This window comes from Theropithecus gelada, chromosome 12, assembly GCF_003255815.1.
Source record: "Theropithecus gelada isolate Dixy chromosome 12, Tgel_1.0, whole genome shotgun sequence".
Taxonomy (NCBI): Eukaryota; Metazoa; Chordata; class Mammalia; order Primates; family Cercopithecidae; genus Theropithecus; species Theropithecus gelada.
Genome location: NC_037680.1, coordinates 13,973,724 through 13,991,714, shown reverse-complemented (window position 1 = coordinate 13,991,714; position 17,991 = coordinate 13,973,724). Strand labels below are relative to the sequence as shown.

General features: G+C 41.3%; 1 protein-coding gene across 1 annotated transcript in view; it reads left to right on the top strand.

Annotated features, from left to right (window-relative positions):
• The window catches only part of MCM6 (minichromosome maintenance complex component 6), a 37,503-nt gene that overhangs the window by 250 nt on the left and 19,262 nt on the right, over window positions 1-17,991 (top strand). Inside the window, exons 2-9 of the mRNA XM_025404270.1 lie at window positions 3,428-3,574; window positions 5,848-5,958; window positions 7,369-7,618; window positions 10,144-10,309; window positions 10,598-10,743; window positions 12,024-12,174; window positions 14,496-14,637; window positions 17,697-17,838. Coding sequence (XP_025260055.1) covers window positions 3,428-3,574; window positions 5,848-5,958; window positions 7,369-7,618; window positions 10,144-10,309; window positions 10,598-10,743; window positions 12,024-12,174; window positions 14,496-14,637; window positions 17,697-17,838 — 1,255 coding nt within the window. The remainder of the gene's footprint in view (window positions 1-3,427; window positions 3,575-5,847; window positions 5,959-7,368; window positions 7,619-10,143; window positions 10,310-10,597; window positions 10,744-12,023; window positions 12,175-14,495; window positions 14,638-17,696; window positions 17,839-17,991) is intronic.

Sequence of the window (17,991 nt, the reverse complement as noted above, 5' to 3'; positions counted from 1 at the left end):
GGCCTCGCCCGCCTCCGGAGCCCGCGGTGTCTGGGCCAGGAGGTGCCGTGTGGCCGGCGGGTGTTCCGGAACCTGGGGGTCGCGCGTCCGGGAAGTGTTGCCCCGCCCGCCCCCCAACTTTAGGCTGCGAGCCCAGCGGCCGCGAGGAGCCTAGAACAGGCTGGGTTTTTCTGGACTAAAACCCATATCGAGCCCTAAGACGCTCGTGCGCAGTGCTTTGCTTCTGTCACTTGATGCTCACCACCCCGCGAGCCTGGTATTTGCACAGTCCCCGGTGACCGGCGCGGAAACCTGGGCTCGCTGAGTATAGTAACTGGGCCGCTGGGTGCGGCCGGGTCGAGGGGGAGGCCGAAGTGCCATTGAATCCCGGCGGAGCCCTGCTGGGCCACACAGCCGGTAGCCTGGTGCTGGGGGTGGGCAGGGCCCGGGCCACCCTCGCCGCCTGTGCTGATGAAAGTTTTTGCGTGAACTGTGGTTTGACAGCTGCTGGGGTGCGGAGCCGTGCCCTGTAGAGTAACTACCATTTCCCTTCTTCTGGGTCCCTTGCTCCCCTTTCCCTCTGGCCTTCCTTTCCTTTCTCCACTACCCCTCTTATTTCTGTGCCTCTGGGCTCCTGGCCTCATAGCCCCGCCTCCTCCCTGGCTTGCCTTACCTACCCACCGGTTATTTTTCCTAGAGTAGATACACCACGGCCTCCAGGATGAAGGGTCAGCAGTTTGGAATGGCTTGTGAAAAAAGCTTATGAAGTTCTTTTTATTGTCGTAAAATATATATCACAAAGTTGACCATTTTAGGCATTTTAAGTGTACAGTCCAGTGACATTAAGTTCGTTCACCTCCATATGCAGCCGTCACCACCCTCCATCTCCAAACTCTTTTTTTTTTTTTTTTTTTTGAGACGGAATTATTAGCCCTTGTTGCCCAGGCTGGAGTGCAGTGTCACCATCTCAGCTCACCGCAACCTCCGCCTCCCGAATTCAAGCGATTCTCCTGCCTCAGCCTCAAGAGTAGCTGGGATTACAGGCATGCGCCACCACGCCCGGCTCATTTTGTATTTTAGTAGAGATGGGATTTCTCCATGTTGATCAGGCTGCTCTTGAACTCCCGACCTCAGGTTATCCGCCCGATTGGGCCTCCCAAAGTGCTGGGATTACAGGCGTGAGCCACCACACCCGGCTCCAAACTTCTTTCATCTTCCAAACTGACACTCTGTGCCCATTAAATACGAACTCTCTTCCGTTACCCTCTTCCTCAACCACCGTCACCCACCACTCTGCTTCCTTTCATTATGAGTTTGACCACTATAGGTACCTCATATAAGTGGAATCATAATAGTATTTGTCGTTTTGTGTTTGGCTTGTGTAGCATAATGTCTACAAGGTTCCTCTGCGAGGTACCATGTGTCAGAATTTCCTTACTTTTTAAGGCTAAATAACATTGCCTCTACAGATTGAGTATCCCTTTTCTGAAATGCTTGGGACCAGAAGAGTTTGGGATCTTGGATTTTTTTTTTTTTCAGATTTGGAGTATTTACATTATACTTAACCAGTTGCATCCCTAATTTGAAATGCTCCAGTGAAAATCATGTCAGCACTCAAAAAGTTTCAGATTTTGGACCATTTCATGTTTTACATTTTCAGATGAGGCTGCTCAACCTGCATATGTACTGCATTTTGCTTGTCCATTCAGCGGACGCAGGTTCATTCCACCTTTTGGCTATTGTGAATAATGTTTCCATCTTATGAAATTTTGGTATACTTAAAACCATAATTTAATTTCCATTTTGCTACCTATGGCAATGTTATTGTCTGCCTGATAGTTCCTCCTTCAAAGCCCAGCTAAAAACTCACACCTTTGTGATACCTTGTACACCTTTTTGAGAGGCACTAATCCTTTCTTCCTTAGGCTCCCAGGGTGCCGTTTGTTTTTCATTGTCTCCAGCAGTGTAACACCTTTACCTCTCAAACACTTAGTGTGGAATTCAGATTCCATGCTCAACCCCACCTACCCATCATATCACATTACAAAGGTTCTTCAATAAATGTTTCATTTCAACAAATAATCTAAGTGCCTTGACTTTGCAGCTAGATGATAATGATGAGACAAATAATCTCTATACTTTGTTTAAAGAAGTGCCAACTCCCTGTCACAAAATAAACTTTAATTCACCATTGCTTGTGGAATAAAGTTCAAATTCTTCACCACTCCTCTTTCCTGTTTGTCTTCCAAAACCACCCCAGTCATCATCCACACTTCTCCCCTACCTTCTCTGACTTAATCATATACTTGCAAACATCTGTAGTCAGTCACTCCACCACCTGTTTTTATTCGAAATTTTTAACTCTTTCAGAAGCTGAATTCCAGTACCACCTTTTATATGTATGACTCTTGTAGATGTTCTGTTAGGCAGATTTAGTTTCTATTATCCTAGCACATTTCTCGTTCTCATTAACAGGAACATATTTCGTGTCTGTCTTCGTTGTTTACATATCTAACTCCCTAGACACAGACAAAGTGTTAGTTAACCCTAGGGCAGGAACAACACTGCCATTTTCAGCCTCAGATGCCTCTGTCATAGGGCTTTGCACGTAGTTGTTTAACAAATATTTTAAGTCAGAACATGCTGTATTTGAGTAGTCAGAACATGCTGTATTTGGAGGAGAAATTGATTTTTTCTTAAAGCAAATCTGCATATTATGTTTAAAAGAACAGAAAATAAATTTGTATGATATCCTGCTTGGGCTTTAGAAGCAAAAATACCAACAGCTTTATTTAGTGTGCATGTTTCAATTTTCCTGAAGTCTTGGACAGTGAAACACCTCATTTCCGTGTATTCTTATTTCTATTCTGCTTCTTAAATCCCTGACTAATCTGTCAGCTTGCAAATTACCTACAGAAATGGAATCATTGGGTTCTTGACTGAATTTCTTGATTTAACATTTTCCAATCTTAATTATACATGACAATAGTAAGAGTTAGTAGTTGTTTTGTTGTTTTTTTGTTGTTGTTGTTGTTAGCAGTTAAGCCTCACAGTCCTGGTGGAAGGCAAGGAGGAGCAAGTCACTGATGTCTTAAGTGGATGGCATCAGGCAAAGAGAGCTTGTGCAGAGGAACTCCTCTTTTTAAAACCATGAGATCTTGTGATACTTACTATCAGAGAACAGCAGGGGAAAGACTTGTCCCCATGATTCAATTACCTCCCACCAGGTCCCTCCCACAACATGTGGAAATTCAAGATGAGATTTGGGTGGGGACACAGCCAAACCATATCAGAAGGGACAAGTAACTTGCCCCAAGTTACAGAACTGCCAAACATGGGCCCATCTGAGCCTAGCTGTTGGACTTTAACCAGTATTCTGAATTATCAATCATTCAGGTTCTTTGTACTGCCTGTGTCCTTAATCTAGTTGACTCGCATGTACGTGCAGGTTTCAGAGCAGCGATGGAGAAGTTAAATACCTGCAATTAGCAGAAGAACTGATTCGTCCTGAGAGAAACACATTGGTTGTGAGTTTTGTGGACCTGGAACAATTTAACCAGCAACTTTCTACCACCATTCAAGAGGAGTTCTATAGGTATGGACATATTAATCTTCTTTACTTTGAATAGGGGTTGAAATCTGGGAAGCCAGCTCTTCCTGGACTGTAAGTGTTCACTTGTGTAGCAGAAGGGCAGCAGTTATTTCCCTCTGAGAAGAGGCGCTTTGATACTGCCAGTGGTCATTTTAGTACTGCTCTGAACTTCATGTAGGCCTTTGTAGAGCCGACCTTTTTTTTTTTTTTTTTTTTCTGAAACGGAGTCTTGTTCTCTCATGCCCAGGCTGGAGTGCAGTGGCGCGATCTTGCTCACCATAACCTCTGCCTCCCTGGTTCTAGCAATTCTTCTGCCTCAGCCTCCCTAGTGGCTGGGATTATAGGCGCCCGCCATCACGCCCGGCTAATTTTTTACATTTTTTAGTAGAGATGGGGTGTCACCATGTTGGTCAGGCTGGTCTCGAACTCCTGACCTCAGGTGATCCACCCGCCTTGGCCTCCCAAAGTGCTGGGATTACAGGCGTGAGCCACCGTGCCCAGCCAGAGCTGAACTTTTTTTTCAAATACAAATGTTGAAAATCTTTGCTTTCTGTATAGTTTTCCCAAGAGGAAAACTGTACTTTTGTGTCATTCCACTGATCCTTTTTCCCCACAGGAATAGGTGTTTGTGTGGGTCCTGTTCTTGTACTGGGGATATCTTTATAGCATTGATGTTGTTGTACTTCTTGTTCCCTTAAAGTTTAATTTTGTTTCTGCTTATAAAAGTAGTAGGTATATATTGTAGAAAATAGAGAAAAGTAAGGATAATTAAATTGCTTATACACTTGTAATCTACCACCGTCATTAGCAGGTCTGCTACAAGAGTTCCAGGAGCCTTCTAAGTCTACAAGTACAGAGTTTTGTAAGGATCTTCTGTCACATTTTGATGTCTTTCTGTGTGTACTGTGTATGAAACTACTCAAATTCACATAAAATTTCTTAAAATCATACTAATAGCTCCAATTGTGGTTTTTGGTAGAAATACTATGGTTAGACATTATATTTAATATAAGGCTTTTATTGTATTTTGAATTGTTATACACAGGAAGAAACATCTTTGCACACAAGACTTTGTATTAGGATTAAATGAATGTGACAATCAGAAATAGAATCAAGTTAAAATAAATTGTGGACAGTTGTGAAAGATAAATGAAAACTCAGGGATAAGGAGGTACAATCTTGTTCATTTCTTGGTAGATTGGGAGATGGAGGATTTGTCTGTGTTTCTAGTCATAGCTGATGATCAAGATTAACTGGAGGGGTAAGTAAGCAACAGGGTTTATTGTGAAAGCATGCAGCAGAAGTTATTGCACTGACAAATGAGGGAGAGGTAGAAAATCAAGCCTGCTGGTAGAAGCAGCTGTGCCATGCCTCATGCACAAACCAGGCAGCAGTTCTCTTTCCCGAGAGTAGCACCTTTTTTAGAGGACTTTCAGACCCCACTTTTTAAACAAAGTAAGCTGTAGTAGCTATTAGAAACTTATATGAAAAGGACATGCATACTTCACTCTCACCAGTCAAATGGAGCATTTTTGCCAATTTGTTCTCACATTAGTACACAAATACTTCTCCTGTCCTCATCCATTTCTTATCAAACCAGCCAGATATGGTGGCTCACACCTGTAATCCCAACACTTTGGGAGGCTGAGGTGGACAGATCACTTGAGCCCAGGAGTTTGAGACCAGCCTGGACAACATGGTGAAATCCCATTTCTATGGAAAAAACCCACAAAAATTAGCTGGGCATGGTGGTGCATGCCTGTAGTGCCAGCTACTCAGCAGGCTGAGATGAGAGGATCACCTGAGCCTAGGGAGACTGAGGCTGCAGTGAGCTGTGATCGTGCCACTGCACTTCAGTCTGGGTGACAGAGTGAGACCCTGTCTCAGAATGAAACCAAATAAATAGACTGACTTGACACCTGATTTACTAAGTCATAAACAGCCCACAGAAAATTCACAGTTTTGAGCATATTGACAAGATGATTATTCAGCTAGTCATGTTGGACAGAGGAATGGCTAACAGTGTGGGTGCTATATGATTATTTAAAGATAATCAGATATGGTGTGACATTTTGTATTTAGTGTTTCAGTGGGATAGGAGAGAATTGAAAGAGGGTCCTAAACCCAGACTAGATAATAGAAGTGTCATGCACAGTTAAGTTCTGAGGCTTAGTTGTAACCGATGAAATTCCTTAATCTCGACTGTTGGTAGATATGTAAAGGGAAGGAGGACTTGGTAAACCTCTAAGGTATCAGTTGACTTTTTTGTTTTTCAGAGTTTACCCTTACCTGTGTCGGGCCTTGAAAACATTCGTCAAAGACCGTAAAGAGATCCCTCTTGCCAAGGATTTTTATGTTGCATTCCAAGACCTGCCTACCAGACACAAGTAAGAAACCCTTCTCTGGAAAAAAATGAATTCACCAGATGGTATAGGTACCACTTAGCTGACAGTCAGAAAATTTGAGAGGTTGCCTTGATCTGTTATTAGCTCACTATTTAACATTATACAAATCACTTTTACCTCCCCGAGCCTCAGTTTCCTTATCTGTGAAGTCTTTTGGCTTAGGTTTTCTACCTAAATCATGCAAAAAGTAGGTTTGTTGCTGTAAAAATTACTTTTTCATAATTGGTAATCACAATAATTATAAAACGAGTACTTACAACATTGATGCTGTTATACCAGGAGGAGAAAATAGTGGTTTGTATTCAGATTTTGTAGAAGGTTGACTTTTATAGGAGTTATACCCAGTTATCCAGAAAGTTTAGTTTTAGAGTGATATATTTTCCTGTAGAGATGGGATTAGATGTAAATGAAGTGAAGCAAAGTCTTAGGATTACCACATTTTAGGGTGCCTTTTAGGGAAATCTGGGAGAAAATTGATCAAGGGAGAAAATATGAAATTCTAGAAATTCCTGAATCTCTGGAAATTTTTGTCAGTTTAAATACATAATTTTCAAACACCCCTTTGGTAGTTATTTTAAGAATAAATTTACTGGATAAAATTGAAGTGATATTTTGGGCAGTTAAACTACTGAAATTACTTTATAAAATTACCGTTATTTCACATAAAATGGGTTTGTAAAGGAAGTGTTTCTGAACTTTCAGTACAAAATTTTTTCTCATGATAGGATTATTGTGTAACATCTTTTTTTAAAGAAATTGCAGGTAAGCAAAAAAGTATTTGCATATAAAACAAAAACAGGATCATTCTGGGTTTTGTTTTTTTTTTTTCTTTTTCTCCCCCGAGACAGAGCCTTGCTCTATCACCTGGGCCGGAGTGCAGTGGCGCAATCTTGGCTCACTACAACTTCCACCTCCCGGGTTCAAGCAGTTCTCCTGCCTCAGCGCCTCCAAGTAGCTGGGATTACAGGTGCTCGCCACCGTGCCCAGCTAGTTTTTGTATTTTTAGTAGAGATAGGGTTTCACCATGTTGGCCAGGATGGTCTCGATCTGTTGACCTCGTGATCTGCCCGCCTCAGTCTACCAAAGTGCTGGGATTACAGGTGTGAGCCACCGCGCCCGGCCCGTTCTGTTTTGTAATTTTAATTTTCTTTTTTTTGGCATCCTTTAATTTATATTTATTCATTTATATATATTGTTCTGGATGCATATACATCATATAATTTAGGAATGGGCACATTGACTAAATTATTCTTACAGGAGAGTCCAAAGAATACCTTGTCTCTTAAATTTTTTTTTTAAACATAAATTATCTTTGAATGCCGTCTCACTAAAATGGAAAGATTCTTAGTTAGGAGATGAATGTTTACTAATGGGACATTTGTCTTTAAACAGGATTCGAGAGCTCACCTCATCCAGAATTGGTTTGCTCACTCGCATCAGTGGGCAGGTGGTGCGGACTCACCCAGTTCACCCAGAGCTTGTGAGCGGAACTTTTCTGTGCTTGGACTGTCAGACAGTGATCAGGGATGTAGAACAGCAGTTCAAATACACACAGCCAAACATCTGCCGAAATCCAGTTTGTGCCAACAGGAGGAGATTCTTGCTGGATACAAATAAATCAAGATTTGTTGATTTTCAAAAGGTATTAAACATCTGTGTAGATCAGAGTCCGTCAATGATAATAATTCACTTCTAGACCCTTGCAATAACTTCTATTTAGATCATGTTCAATTCAATTTTTATATAAGTTAAGCATCATCAAAATGACTACAAATTTAAGCCCAAAACTCTTCATGTAAATTGTAATTGTTAGTATATACATCTGTTTTAACTTTTAATAACTTGGAAGTTCCTTAAGACTGACAAAATATATTTGTCAAAGAATAAATGGTAACTAGGTGGTGGTGGTTATTATAAACTGGAGTTAAGAAAACTTTGAAGAGGCCGGGCGCGGTGGCTCAAGCCTGTAATCCCAGCACTTTGGGAGGCCGAGACGGGCGGATCACGAGGTCAGGAGATCGAGACTATCCTGGCTAACACGGTGAAACCCCATCTCTACTAAAAAATACAAAAAACTAGCCAGGCGAAGTGGCGGGCGCCTGTAGTCCCAGCTACTCGGGAGGCTGAGGCAGGAGAATGGCGTAAACCCGGGAGGCGGAGCTTGCAGTGAGCTGAGATCCGGCCACTGCACTCCAGCCTGGGCGACAGAGCCAGACTCAGTCTCAAAAAAAAAAAAGAAAACTTTGAAGAAATAGCAACTTATTAGTGTAAGATTTCCATTTGGTGCATAGAAGGGAAAGCGTGAATAAAACAGGCTAGCTGGGAAGCAATGAGGATTATCATGATTGAAGTAAAGGAGCCAAGTTGGAGATCATCTGAGAGATGATGTGATGTGAGACCTGGAGGTACTTGGATCCCTAAATCTTAGGCTGAGAAGTTTGAGCCTATCTTAATAAGCAGTGGGAATATACTGGGAAGGTAGTTTATGTGTGTGTGTTTTTTTGTTTGTTTGTTTTGTTTTGTTTTTTTTGAGACAAAGTCGCACTCTGTCACCCAGGCTGGAATGCAGTGGCGTGATCTCCACTCACTGCAAGCTCTGCCTCCCAGGTTCAGGCCATTCTCCTGCCTCAGCCTCTCCAGTAGTTGGGACTACAGACGCCCGCCGCCACACCCGGCTGATTTTTTTATATTTTTAGTAGAGAGGGGGTTTCACCATGTTAACCCAAGATGGTCTCGATCTCCTGACTTCGTGATCTGCCCGCCTCGGCCTCCCAAAGTGCTGGGATTACAGGCATGAGCCACCGTGCCTGTGTGTGTGGGTTTTTTTTGTTTTGTTTTTTTTTTTTTTTTTTTTTTAAGGAAACTGAGTAAGTCCGTGATGGGTTTAACAGAGGGTAATAGGCAATTTCAGTTACCTGGGCAAGAAGTGATGGATGGCAGAATGAAGGGGACTCTTAAATTTCAGCAGGTCTTAATTTTTTGGGACATACAAAAAGGAAAGAAAAGTTGAAACCGCTTAAGTATGGAATAATTATCAGATGAATTTAATATTGCTTATATTGCTCTGATAATCATTCTCCTTATTTAGCTTTCTTACATTAACCTGGTAGCTTATAAGATGCACATATTCTGCCAACAGCTTTGGGTAGTAGATACCTTATCTTATAAAGTATGAGTCAGATTGGGTCTTAGTTTCGGGGAAGAAAACAATTGTATAAAGGACACTTGACAATCAAGACATTTGAAGACGGACTAGATAATAGAAGATGTGTAATTTTATGAAATTAAATATTGTTTAATTATCTTGGTTGTGTTAATGGTATTGTAACAGAGGATTGTCTTTATTCTTAGAGATGAATGCTAAAATATTTAGGTGTGAAGATTCTTTTTTTTTTTTTTTTTTTGAGACAGAGTCTCGCTTAGTCGCCCAGGCTGGAGTGCAGTGGCGCGATCTCGGCTCACTGCAAGCTCCGCCTCCCGGGTTCACGCCATTCTCCTGCCTCAGCCTCCCGAGTAGCTGGGACTACAGGCGCCCGCCGCTTCGCCCGGCTAATTTTTGCATTTTTAGTAGAGACGGGGTTTCACCATGTTAGCCAGGATGGTCTCGATCTCCTGACCTCGTGATCCGCCCGCCTCGGCCTCCCAAAGTGCTGGGATTACAGGCGTGAGCCACCGCGCCCGGCTAGGTGTGAAGATTCTTGATGTTTACAACTTTGTTCAAATATATAGTAAAAAAGAAAAAACATGTATCTGTAAATAATGTTGGCAGTTGTGTTGAAGTGGAGGGTATTAAAAGGTATATTTGAAATTTTCCATAAAATTATCTTAAAGCTTAGGAGAAGATGGAACATATAACATATTTAGAGTCATTTTGAACAAAGAGAAAAAAAAACTTTTTAAATGAGAGTAAAAGAAGTTTTTTTTTTTCCTCTGCTGCTTGAATCAGCATGAAGTTTTTAAATAGATGTAATCTTTTGCCAAATTGAACTATTTGACTAAAAGGAGTTTTAGAGTAGATAATTTTTGGGATGAATGTTGATAACATGTGAAAAGTCTGCTAATGGGTCAGATAGTTTAGAATATGTCAGTATTTGTGGTATTTAATTTAGATTGTATGGCATCTGAAAGGGATCGCTTCTCATTCTTGGCTGTTTGTCTTTATTACAGGTTCGTATTCAAGAGACCCAAGCTGAGCTTCCTCGAGGGAGTATCCCCCGCAGTTTAGAAGTTATTTTGAGGTCTGAAGCTGTGGAATCAGCTCAAGCTGGTGACAAGTGTGACTTTACAGGGACACTGATTGTTGTGCCTGACGTCTCCAAGCTTAGCACACCAGGTCAGTAATCTGTGGCTCAAATTTAACAAATTCTCAGTTACCTAAACTGCAGAGTGTCTAACTTCCCACATCTACATTGTCTTCTTTTTGGCTGCCAATCAGAAGCTGAGCAAGGAACTGTGATGAGAATAAAAAGAAACTGGTTTTGCCACAAATGGTGCTATTCTGAAAGTATTCAAGGCTTAAGTGAAGTCTTTGGATTTATAGCTTTCACTTATTTGAGCATTTTTAAAGCTATTCAGCACCTTTAATATTTAAGTTGTGAAACAGCCTATCATTCTGTTTCAGGAGCACGTGCAGAAACTAATTCCCGTGTCAGTGGTGTTGATGGATATGAGACAGAAGGCATTCGAGGACTCCGGGCCCTTGGTGTTAGGGACCTTTCTTACAGGCTGGTCTTTCTTGCCTGCTGTGTTGCGCCAACCAACCCAAGGGTAAGTCATTTTGGGGTTTTTGTTTGTTTTTGAAACAGTCTCTCTGTCACCCAGGCTAGAGTGCAGTGGCAAAGTCATGGCTCACTGTAGCCTCCACTTCCTGGGCTCAAGTGATCCTACCATCTCAACCCCCTGAGTAGCTGGGATTATAGGTATGAATCACCGCACCCAGCTAATTAAAAAATTTTTTTTAGAGATGAGGTCTTGCTCTGTTGGCCAGGCAGGCCAACAGTGAGTCTTAGTAGAGTGACAGCTTAAGAAACACCTACCCTGAGGCTGCCACAAAGTGATAGGATTCTGAAACATCTGGGTTATCTCATCAATGTTAAGAGCAGGGGATGGGGTTAAGATTTGATGAGTTTTAAAACCAAATCTTTTGACATATGTCTTTCTGATCTTGAAAAAAACAGTCTTATTTGATGTCTTACATAAGAGCTAAATGCTTTTAAGAACAGTGGTACAAATTATCCATGCTGTTTTTTGTTTTAAGTTTCACACCTCTGTTAAGCTTTTGGAGGAAATATAAATAAAAAGATTTAGTAATCTGGGAAGTAAATTTCTGAGAATGATGAACCCCTGGCAGTATTGTTCAGTTAACTCATAAATGGGAGTTTGGAAAATAGTTCAGTATTGGAAAAAGGAAGTGAACATAATCTCTTATTTTATTTGCATCTTTATATCAGTGATTAACATTCTGCTATGGTTTATCTCTTGAGCATTCAGGTAGCTTTTTTTCTATTTAATTCACTGGAGAAATGACACACCCTTAAGTGTCTTTGTTAACTGAGGGCTTACTAGTCTGGGGAGTTGTTTTTGGTTTTTTGTTGTTGTTGTTGTTTTTTTTTTTTTTTTTTTTTTTTTTTTTTTGAGACGGAGTCTCGCTCTGTCGCCCAGGCTGGAGTGCAGTGGCCGGATCTCAGCTCACTGCAAGCTCCGCCTCCCGGGTTCACGCCATTCTCCGGCCTCAGCCTCCCGAGTAGCTGGGACTACAGGCGCCCGCCACCTCGCCCGGCTAGTTTTTTGTATTTCTTAATAGAGACGGGGTTTCACCGTGTTAGCCAGGATGGTCTCGATCTCCTGACCTCGTGATCCGCCCGTCTCGGCCTCCCAAAGTGCTGGGATTACAGGCTTGAGCCACCGCGCCCGGCCTTGTTGTTGTTGTTAAACCTTTACAGTCAATAAATTGTGAGGTTGACTTCCCATGCAATGAAGTTTCTTCTCCTTTATGCTCTTTTGACTGCTTCTATACTAATAATTCTTCCTTTGTTCTCTACCCTTAGTTTGGGGGAAAAGAGCTCAGAGATGAGGAACAGACAGCCGAAAGCATTAAGAACCAAATGACTGTGAAAGAATGGGAGAAAGTGTTTGAGATGAGTCAAGATAAAAATCTATACCACAATCTTTGTACCAGCCTGTTCCCTACTATACATGGTAAGAATTCCATCCATTTATACCATAAACTTGAAATCAAAATAATGATTATAAACAGCCACAAGTGATTTCTTAAAGCACATAAATCAGACCATGAAAGTTTTTAGTGGGTCTAAAAGAGGTCATTTACAAAAGGACAGGTACATGATTTCACTTATATGAGGTACCTGTAATGTGCAAATTCATAGAGATAAGGTAGGATAGAGATTATCAGTGACTTGGAGAATGGGAGAAATTAGTTATTTAATGGATAAAGTTGCTATTTGGGATGATGACAAAGTTCTGGAAAGGGATAGTGGTGACAGTTATACAACATAATGTACTTAGTGCCACTGAACTATAGATTGAAAAATGGTTAAAATGATAGGTTTTATTATGTATTTTTATCTTTTTTTTTTTTTAAGGAAAAAAAGTTATTTCGTCATCTTATTTCCTGGCCTTATGACGAAATGCACTTAAAGTTTCAATATGCTAGACTAGTCTCCTGGCCTTTTTGTGGTTGTAGTCTCCTGGCCTTGTTATTGTTGTTGTGTGTATGTGCACACATGTGTGTATGTGTGTGTGTTTTAGAGAGACAGTTTTGCTATGTTGTCTAGGCTGAAGCACTCCCTCCTGGGCTAAAGCAATCTTCCTACCTCCAGCCTCCCCGGTAGCTGGGATTACAGGTGTAGGTCACCACACTTGGCTCTTGTTTGTCTTTTTATTTACCAAGATGGAATGTTTATGATTGGTTACTTGTTCTGTCTATACCTTTGGCAGTTTCACATTTTCCTGACTCTTGGTTGCTAGCTGTGTTTTGAAGGCTATAACTAACATTTTGTGCCTGATGCTTTATCTTTGAACTCTTCCATCCTTGTCTTCTATACTCAATTGGGATTGTGGTAGGAACTCATTAACTTTTTTTTAATCTTTTTTAAATTTTATTTATTTGTTTTTTTTTTTGTTTTTTTGGGTTTTTTTTGAGACAGAGTCTCGCTCTGTCGCCCAGGCTGGAGTGTAGTGGCGTGATCTCGGCTCACTGCAACCTCTGCCTCCCAGGTTCAAGCGATTCTCCTGCCTCAGCCTCACGAGTAGCTGGGATTGCAGGCATGCCCCACAATGCCCGGCTAATTTTTGTATTTTTAGTAGAGGTGGGGTTTCGCCATGTTGGCCAGGCTGGTCTCGAACTCCCTCCTGACCTCAAGTGACCCATCCACCTTGGCCTCCCAAAGTGCTGGGATTATAGGCATGAGCCACTGCATCCGGCCCTTTTTTTCTATCTAAATATAAGTCAAAGAAGTTTTGTTTGTGGAATGGGTTTTTTGTTTTCTACCTCTTTTGTTTTGTTTTGTTTTGTAGGGTCTCACTGTCGCCCAGGCTGGAGTGCAGTGACAGCGAACACAGCCTACTACAGCCTCAACCTCCTGGGCTTAAATGGTTCTCCACCATAGCCCCCAAATTAGCTGGGACTACAGGTGCCTGCCACCGTGCCCAGCTAATTAAAAAAAAAATTTTTTTAGAGATGGGATTTCACCACGTTGCCTGGGCTGGTCTCAAACCTCTGGGCTCAAGCAATCCTCCCGCCTTGGCCTTCCAAAGTGCTCGAATTACAGGCATAAGCCACCACACCCAGCCTAATTTTCTACTTCAAGGAATGCCTTGTGTAAATTTGCATAGCACTTTGTCGATGGAGTTCACAGAGTAGATAATTCCACAGAAAAATGTTTAATAGCACAGTGTGCTATTAAGAAAATTGTTTTCAAGAAACAATTTTTTTTTTAAGAAAATTGTTTTTCCTTCTTACTGGATTTATGAACTAAGCAGCTGTAAATTGCATTCAGCATCTTATTTAATCCACATGAATTCAGTTAACATATATTTATTCAGTACTGGTCACTGTAGGTGATAGAAAAGTGTTATGAACCATTTCCTCAAACTCTTGACAGAACTATAAGAACTGGCATTAAAAAGGACTAGCAAATGTGGTAGGCTCTGGTGGACATAGTTCATTTATCAGGAGAGATCGTTGAGGGCTAAGGCATTGGGTAAGGTTTTGTGTAGGAGGTAGGACTCATGGACAAGTAAAGGCTCTGGCTTTTAGGATGGTGAGCACTGGCACAGTGACATCTGTGGTGTAGGAGAAGACATTAGAACAGTGGTTTAGGTGACTAAGTCCACAGAGCAAGAACCAAGATCAGAAGCCAGGTATTATTACTCCAGTTTTATGCTTTGCTTTAGCTGACTCTACCTTTTGGTTGGTAAACATGCCTTTACTGTTTCCTCTGAAAGTGTTTAACTTCATGTTGAAAAATTAGTTTTTCATCTATAGCTTTTCATTTCAGGCAATGATGAAGTAAAACGGGGTGTCCTGCTGATGCTCTTTGGTGGCGTTCCAAAGACAACAGGAGAAGGGACCTCTCTTCGAGGGGACATAAATGTTTGCATTGTTGGTGACCCAAGTACAGCTAAGAGCCAATTTCTCAAGTAAGCATTTGCCTGATATAGTATAGCAGGAAAAAGTGTACATAGTTCCCAGGCTGGCTGTGCTACCAAGAATACAGTCACCATGGCCTTACTAGGAGTGTAAATTATGACTATGTTAAATATATAATTCTCATAAAGATATGGCAACATTTTACAATTTTTTAGAATAGGGAAAAATTGCCTGCAATACCAATCTCACATTGAACTCTTTAGTCTTTGTATAATATCTTTGTAGAAAAGTGTTTGAATATGTGAATTATGTATTTTCATTATTGTAAATCATATTATACATACTTGTAATTTTAATTTTCCCTAAACATTTTTTCCATGTTTCTTTTTGCATGGAAAAATCTCGTGAGTTTCTCATTTTCACAGATGTCTTCTTTTGTTGGTATATTATAACTTACAAAATCATTTCCTTAGCCCTGTTAAATTTAACAGGATAGTTTATTATAATAATTATTGATATAGATGCAGTGAACATCATAATGTTATATACATTTTTTGTTTGTTTCCTCTGGGTATATTGCTAGATACAGGATTGTTGAGACTAAGAATACAAACATTTGTTAGGTTTTAAAATAGGATGTACTTTCTAAAGGGAATGCTATGAGATATTTTATGTTAACTTTGTCAGTGGGAACACTATTTTTGACTATTTTTAGAAGCTGTAGTAAATACTTGGTTACTTTCAAACTTTTAAGAAACTTAGGGCCCAAAATAAAAGCAACCAGTTTCTGAGCACCTGCCATGTTCTCGGTGCGTGTATGTGTTATGTCTTACTCTGGCAGCACCCAGACAGGCATGTGTATTATTCCCTTTTTCTTTTTCTTTTTCTTTTTTTTTTTTTTGAGACGGAGTCTCGCTCTGCCGCCCAGGCTGGAGTGCAGTGGCGCGATCTCAGCTCACTGCAAGCTCCACCTCCCGGGTTCACGCCATTCTCCTGCCTCAGCCTCCCGAGTAGCTGGGACTACAGGCGCCCGCCACCTCGCCCGGCTAGTTTTTTTGTATTTTTTTTAGTAGAGACAGGGTTTCACCGTGTTAGCCAGGATGGTCTCGATCTCCTGACCTCATGATCCGCCCGTCTCGGCCTCCCAAAGTGCTGGGATTACAGGCTTGAGCCACCGCGCCCGGCCACCTTTTTTTCAGGGAGTCACAACCTCTCCAAGCCTACAAGAAATTTGCCCACTCTCTTGTAGGTGAAAGGTGACACTGAGCCATGAATATTAAAATTCAGATACAGTTGCCGTTGCCTGCAAAACGTGTGTACTTCGTGCTACATCAAACTGCCTTTTCTTTATTTGTTTTGGAAATTTGTAACATAGTACCATTTTAGAATATTGAACGTTTTTAGTTGGTTTGAAGTATTATGAGTAAATATTTCTTTTGAACATATCACGAACTGAGTTTTAGATTTTAAGATAGTAGTCCTGTGTTACAAAGGATGTTTTTTTTCTTGTCATTCTCTCTCCCCCCGCCGCCCAAAAAAAAAGATGTACTACAGTGTTGCCTCTGGTAACAGTATCATGTGGTATGTGACAGTCTTAGTGAATTCCGTAGCATTTTTTATGTATAAAATCTGTGTATAATGATAGTTGGAGTATCCAATCTGGCTGCCTTTTTTTCTTGCCTAATTGCCCTTGATTAGAGCCATCAGTATAACGTTGAATAGAAGTGGCAAGAGCAGACATCCGTGTCTTGTTCCTGATCATAGGGGCAAAACATTCAGCCTTTCACCTTTGAGTTTGATGTTATCTGTGATTTTCATAGATGCCCTTTATTAGACTTAGGAAAATCTTCTCTATTCCTAGTTTGTTTGGTTTTTATAATGAAAGGTGTTGGATTTTGTCAGATACTTTTTCTACATCTGTTTTGGTGGTCATGTAGTTTTATTAATTTAGCATATTGATTGATTTTCAGATGTTAAACCAATCTTGCATTTCTGGAATAAGCCCCATATCTAGTTTTGTTTTATTTTTAATTGCAAGACCTTCTGATAGTTGATTGTTGCTATTTATTACTATTAAAGGCTTTTAAAATTGATGTTTTAGCCAGGCGTGGTGGCTCACACCTGTAATCCCAGCACTTTGGGAGGCTGAAATGGGTGGATCACGAGGTCAGGAGATCAAGACCATCCTGGCTAACACAGTGAAACCCCATCTCTACTAAAAATACAAAAAAATTAGCCAGGTGTGGTGGCGGGTGCCTGTAGCCCCAGCTACTTGGGAGGCTGAGGCAGGAGAATGACATGAACCCGCGAGGCGGAGCTTGAAGTCAGCCAAGATTGCGCCACTGCACTCCAGCCTAGGGGACAGAGCAAGACTCCGTCTAAATAAATAAATAAATACAATTTAAAAATAAATAAATAAAATTGATGTTTTAGGCTAGAGTGGTAGCTCACGTCTATAATCCCAGCACTTCGGGAGGCCGAAGTAGGCGGATCACCTGAGGTCGGGAGTTCGAGACCAGCCTGGCCAACATGGTGAAACCCCATCTCTACTAAAAATACAAAAATTAGCCAGGCGTAGTGGCGCACACCTGTAATCCCAGCAACTCGGGAGGCTGAGGCAGGAGAATCGCTTGAACCCAGGTAGCAAGGTTGCAGTGAGCTGAGATCGTACCACTGCACTCCAGCCTCGGCGACAGAGCAAGACTCTGTCTCAATTAAAAAAAAAAATTGATATTTTTATCAGGTATTAACTCTGAAAATACAAAAATTAGCCAGGCGTGATGGCGCATGCCTATAATCCCAGCTACTTGGGAGGCTGAGGCATGAGAATCACTTGAATCTGGGAGGTGGAGGTTGCAGTTAGCTGAGATCGTGACACTGCACTCGTTTGGTGACAGAGCAAGACTCTGTCTCAAAAAAAAAAAAAAAGAAGAAAAGCCGAAGGAGATGAGCCTTCCCATTTAGTCTGTGCATGTGTCTTTATGAATTGCTTAAGCTTAATGCCACTCTCAGATGTTCTTTCAGCGATTTAAACTCTTCCGCTGGTTTTCCTGGGAAGGGTGCTGTATAGTGACGTATTAATGAGTCTTTGTATGATAACCTTGAACAGGCACGTGGAGGAGTTCAGCCCCAGAGCTGTCTACACCAGTGGCAAAGCGTCCAGTGCTGCTGGCTTAACAGCAGCTGTTGTGAGAGATGAAGAATCTCATGAGTTTGTCATTGAGGCTGGAGCTTTGATGTTGGCTGATAATGTAAGAACATTTTACACTCTTCAGTATAAAGAAGTCAGAATACCCCTACCCTATCAGTAAAGGCCTATAAGTTACTGTTAAAAAGATGTCCTTAAAAATAGCATTCTCAGCTGGGTGCGGTGGCTCACACCTATAGTCCCAGTACTTTGGGAG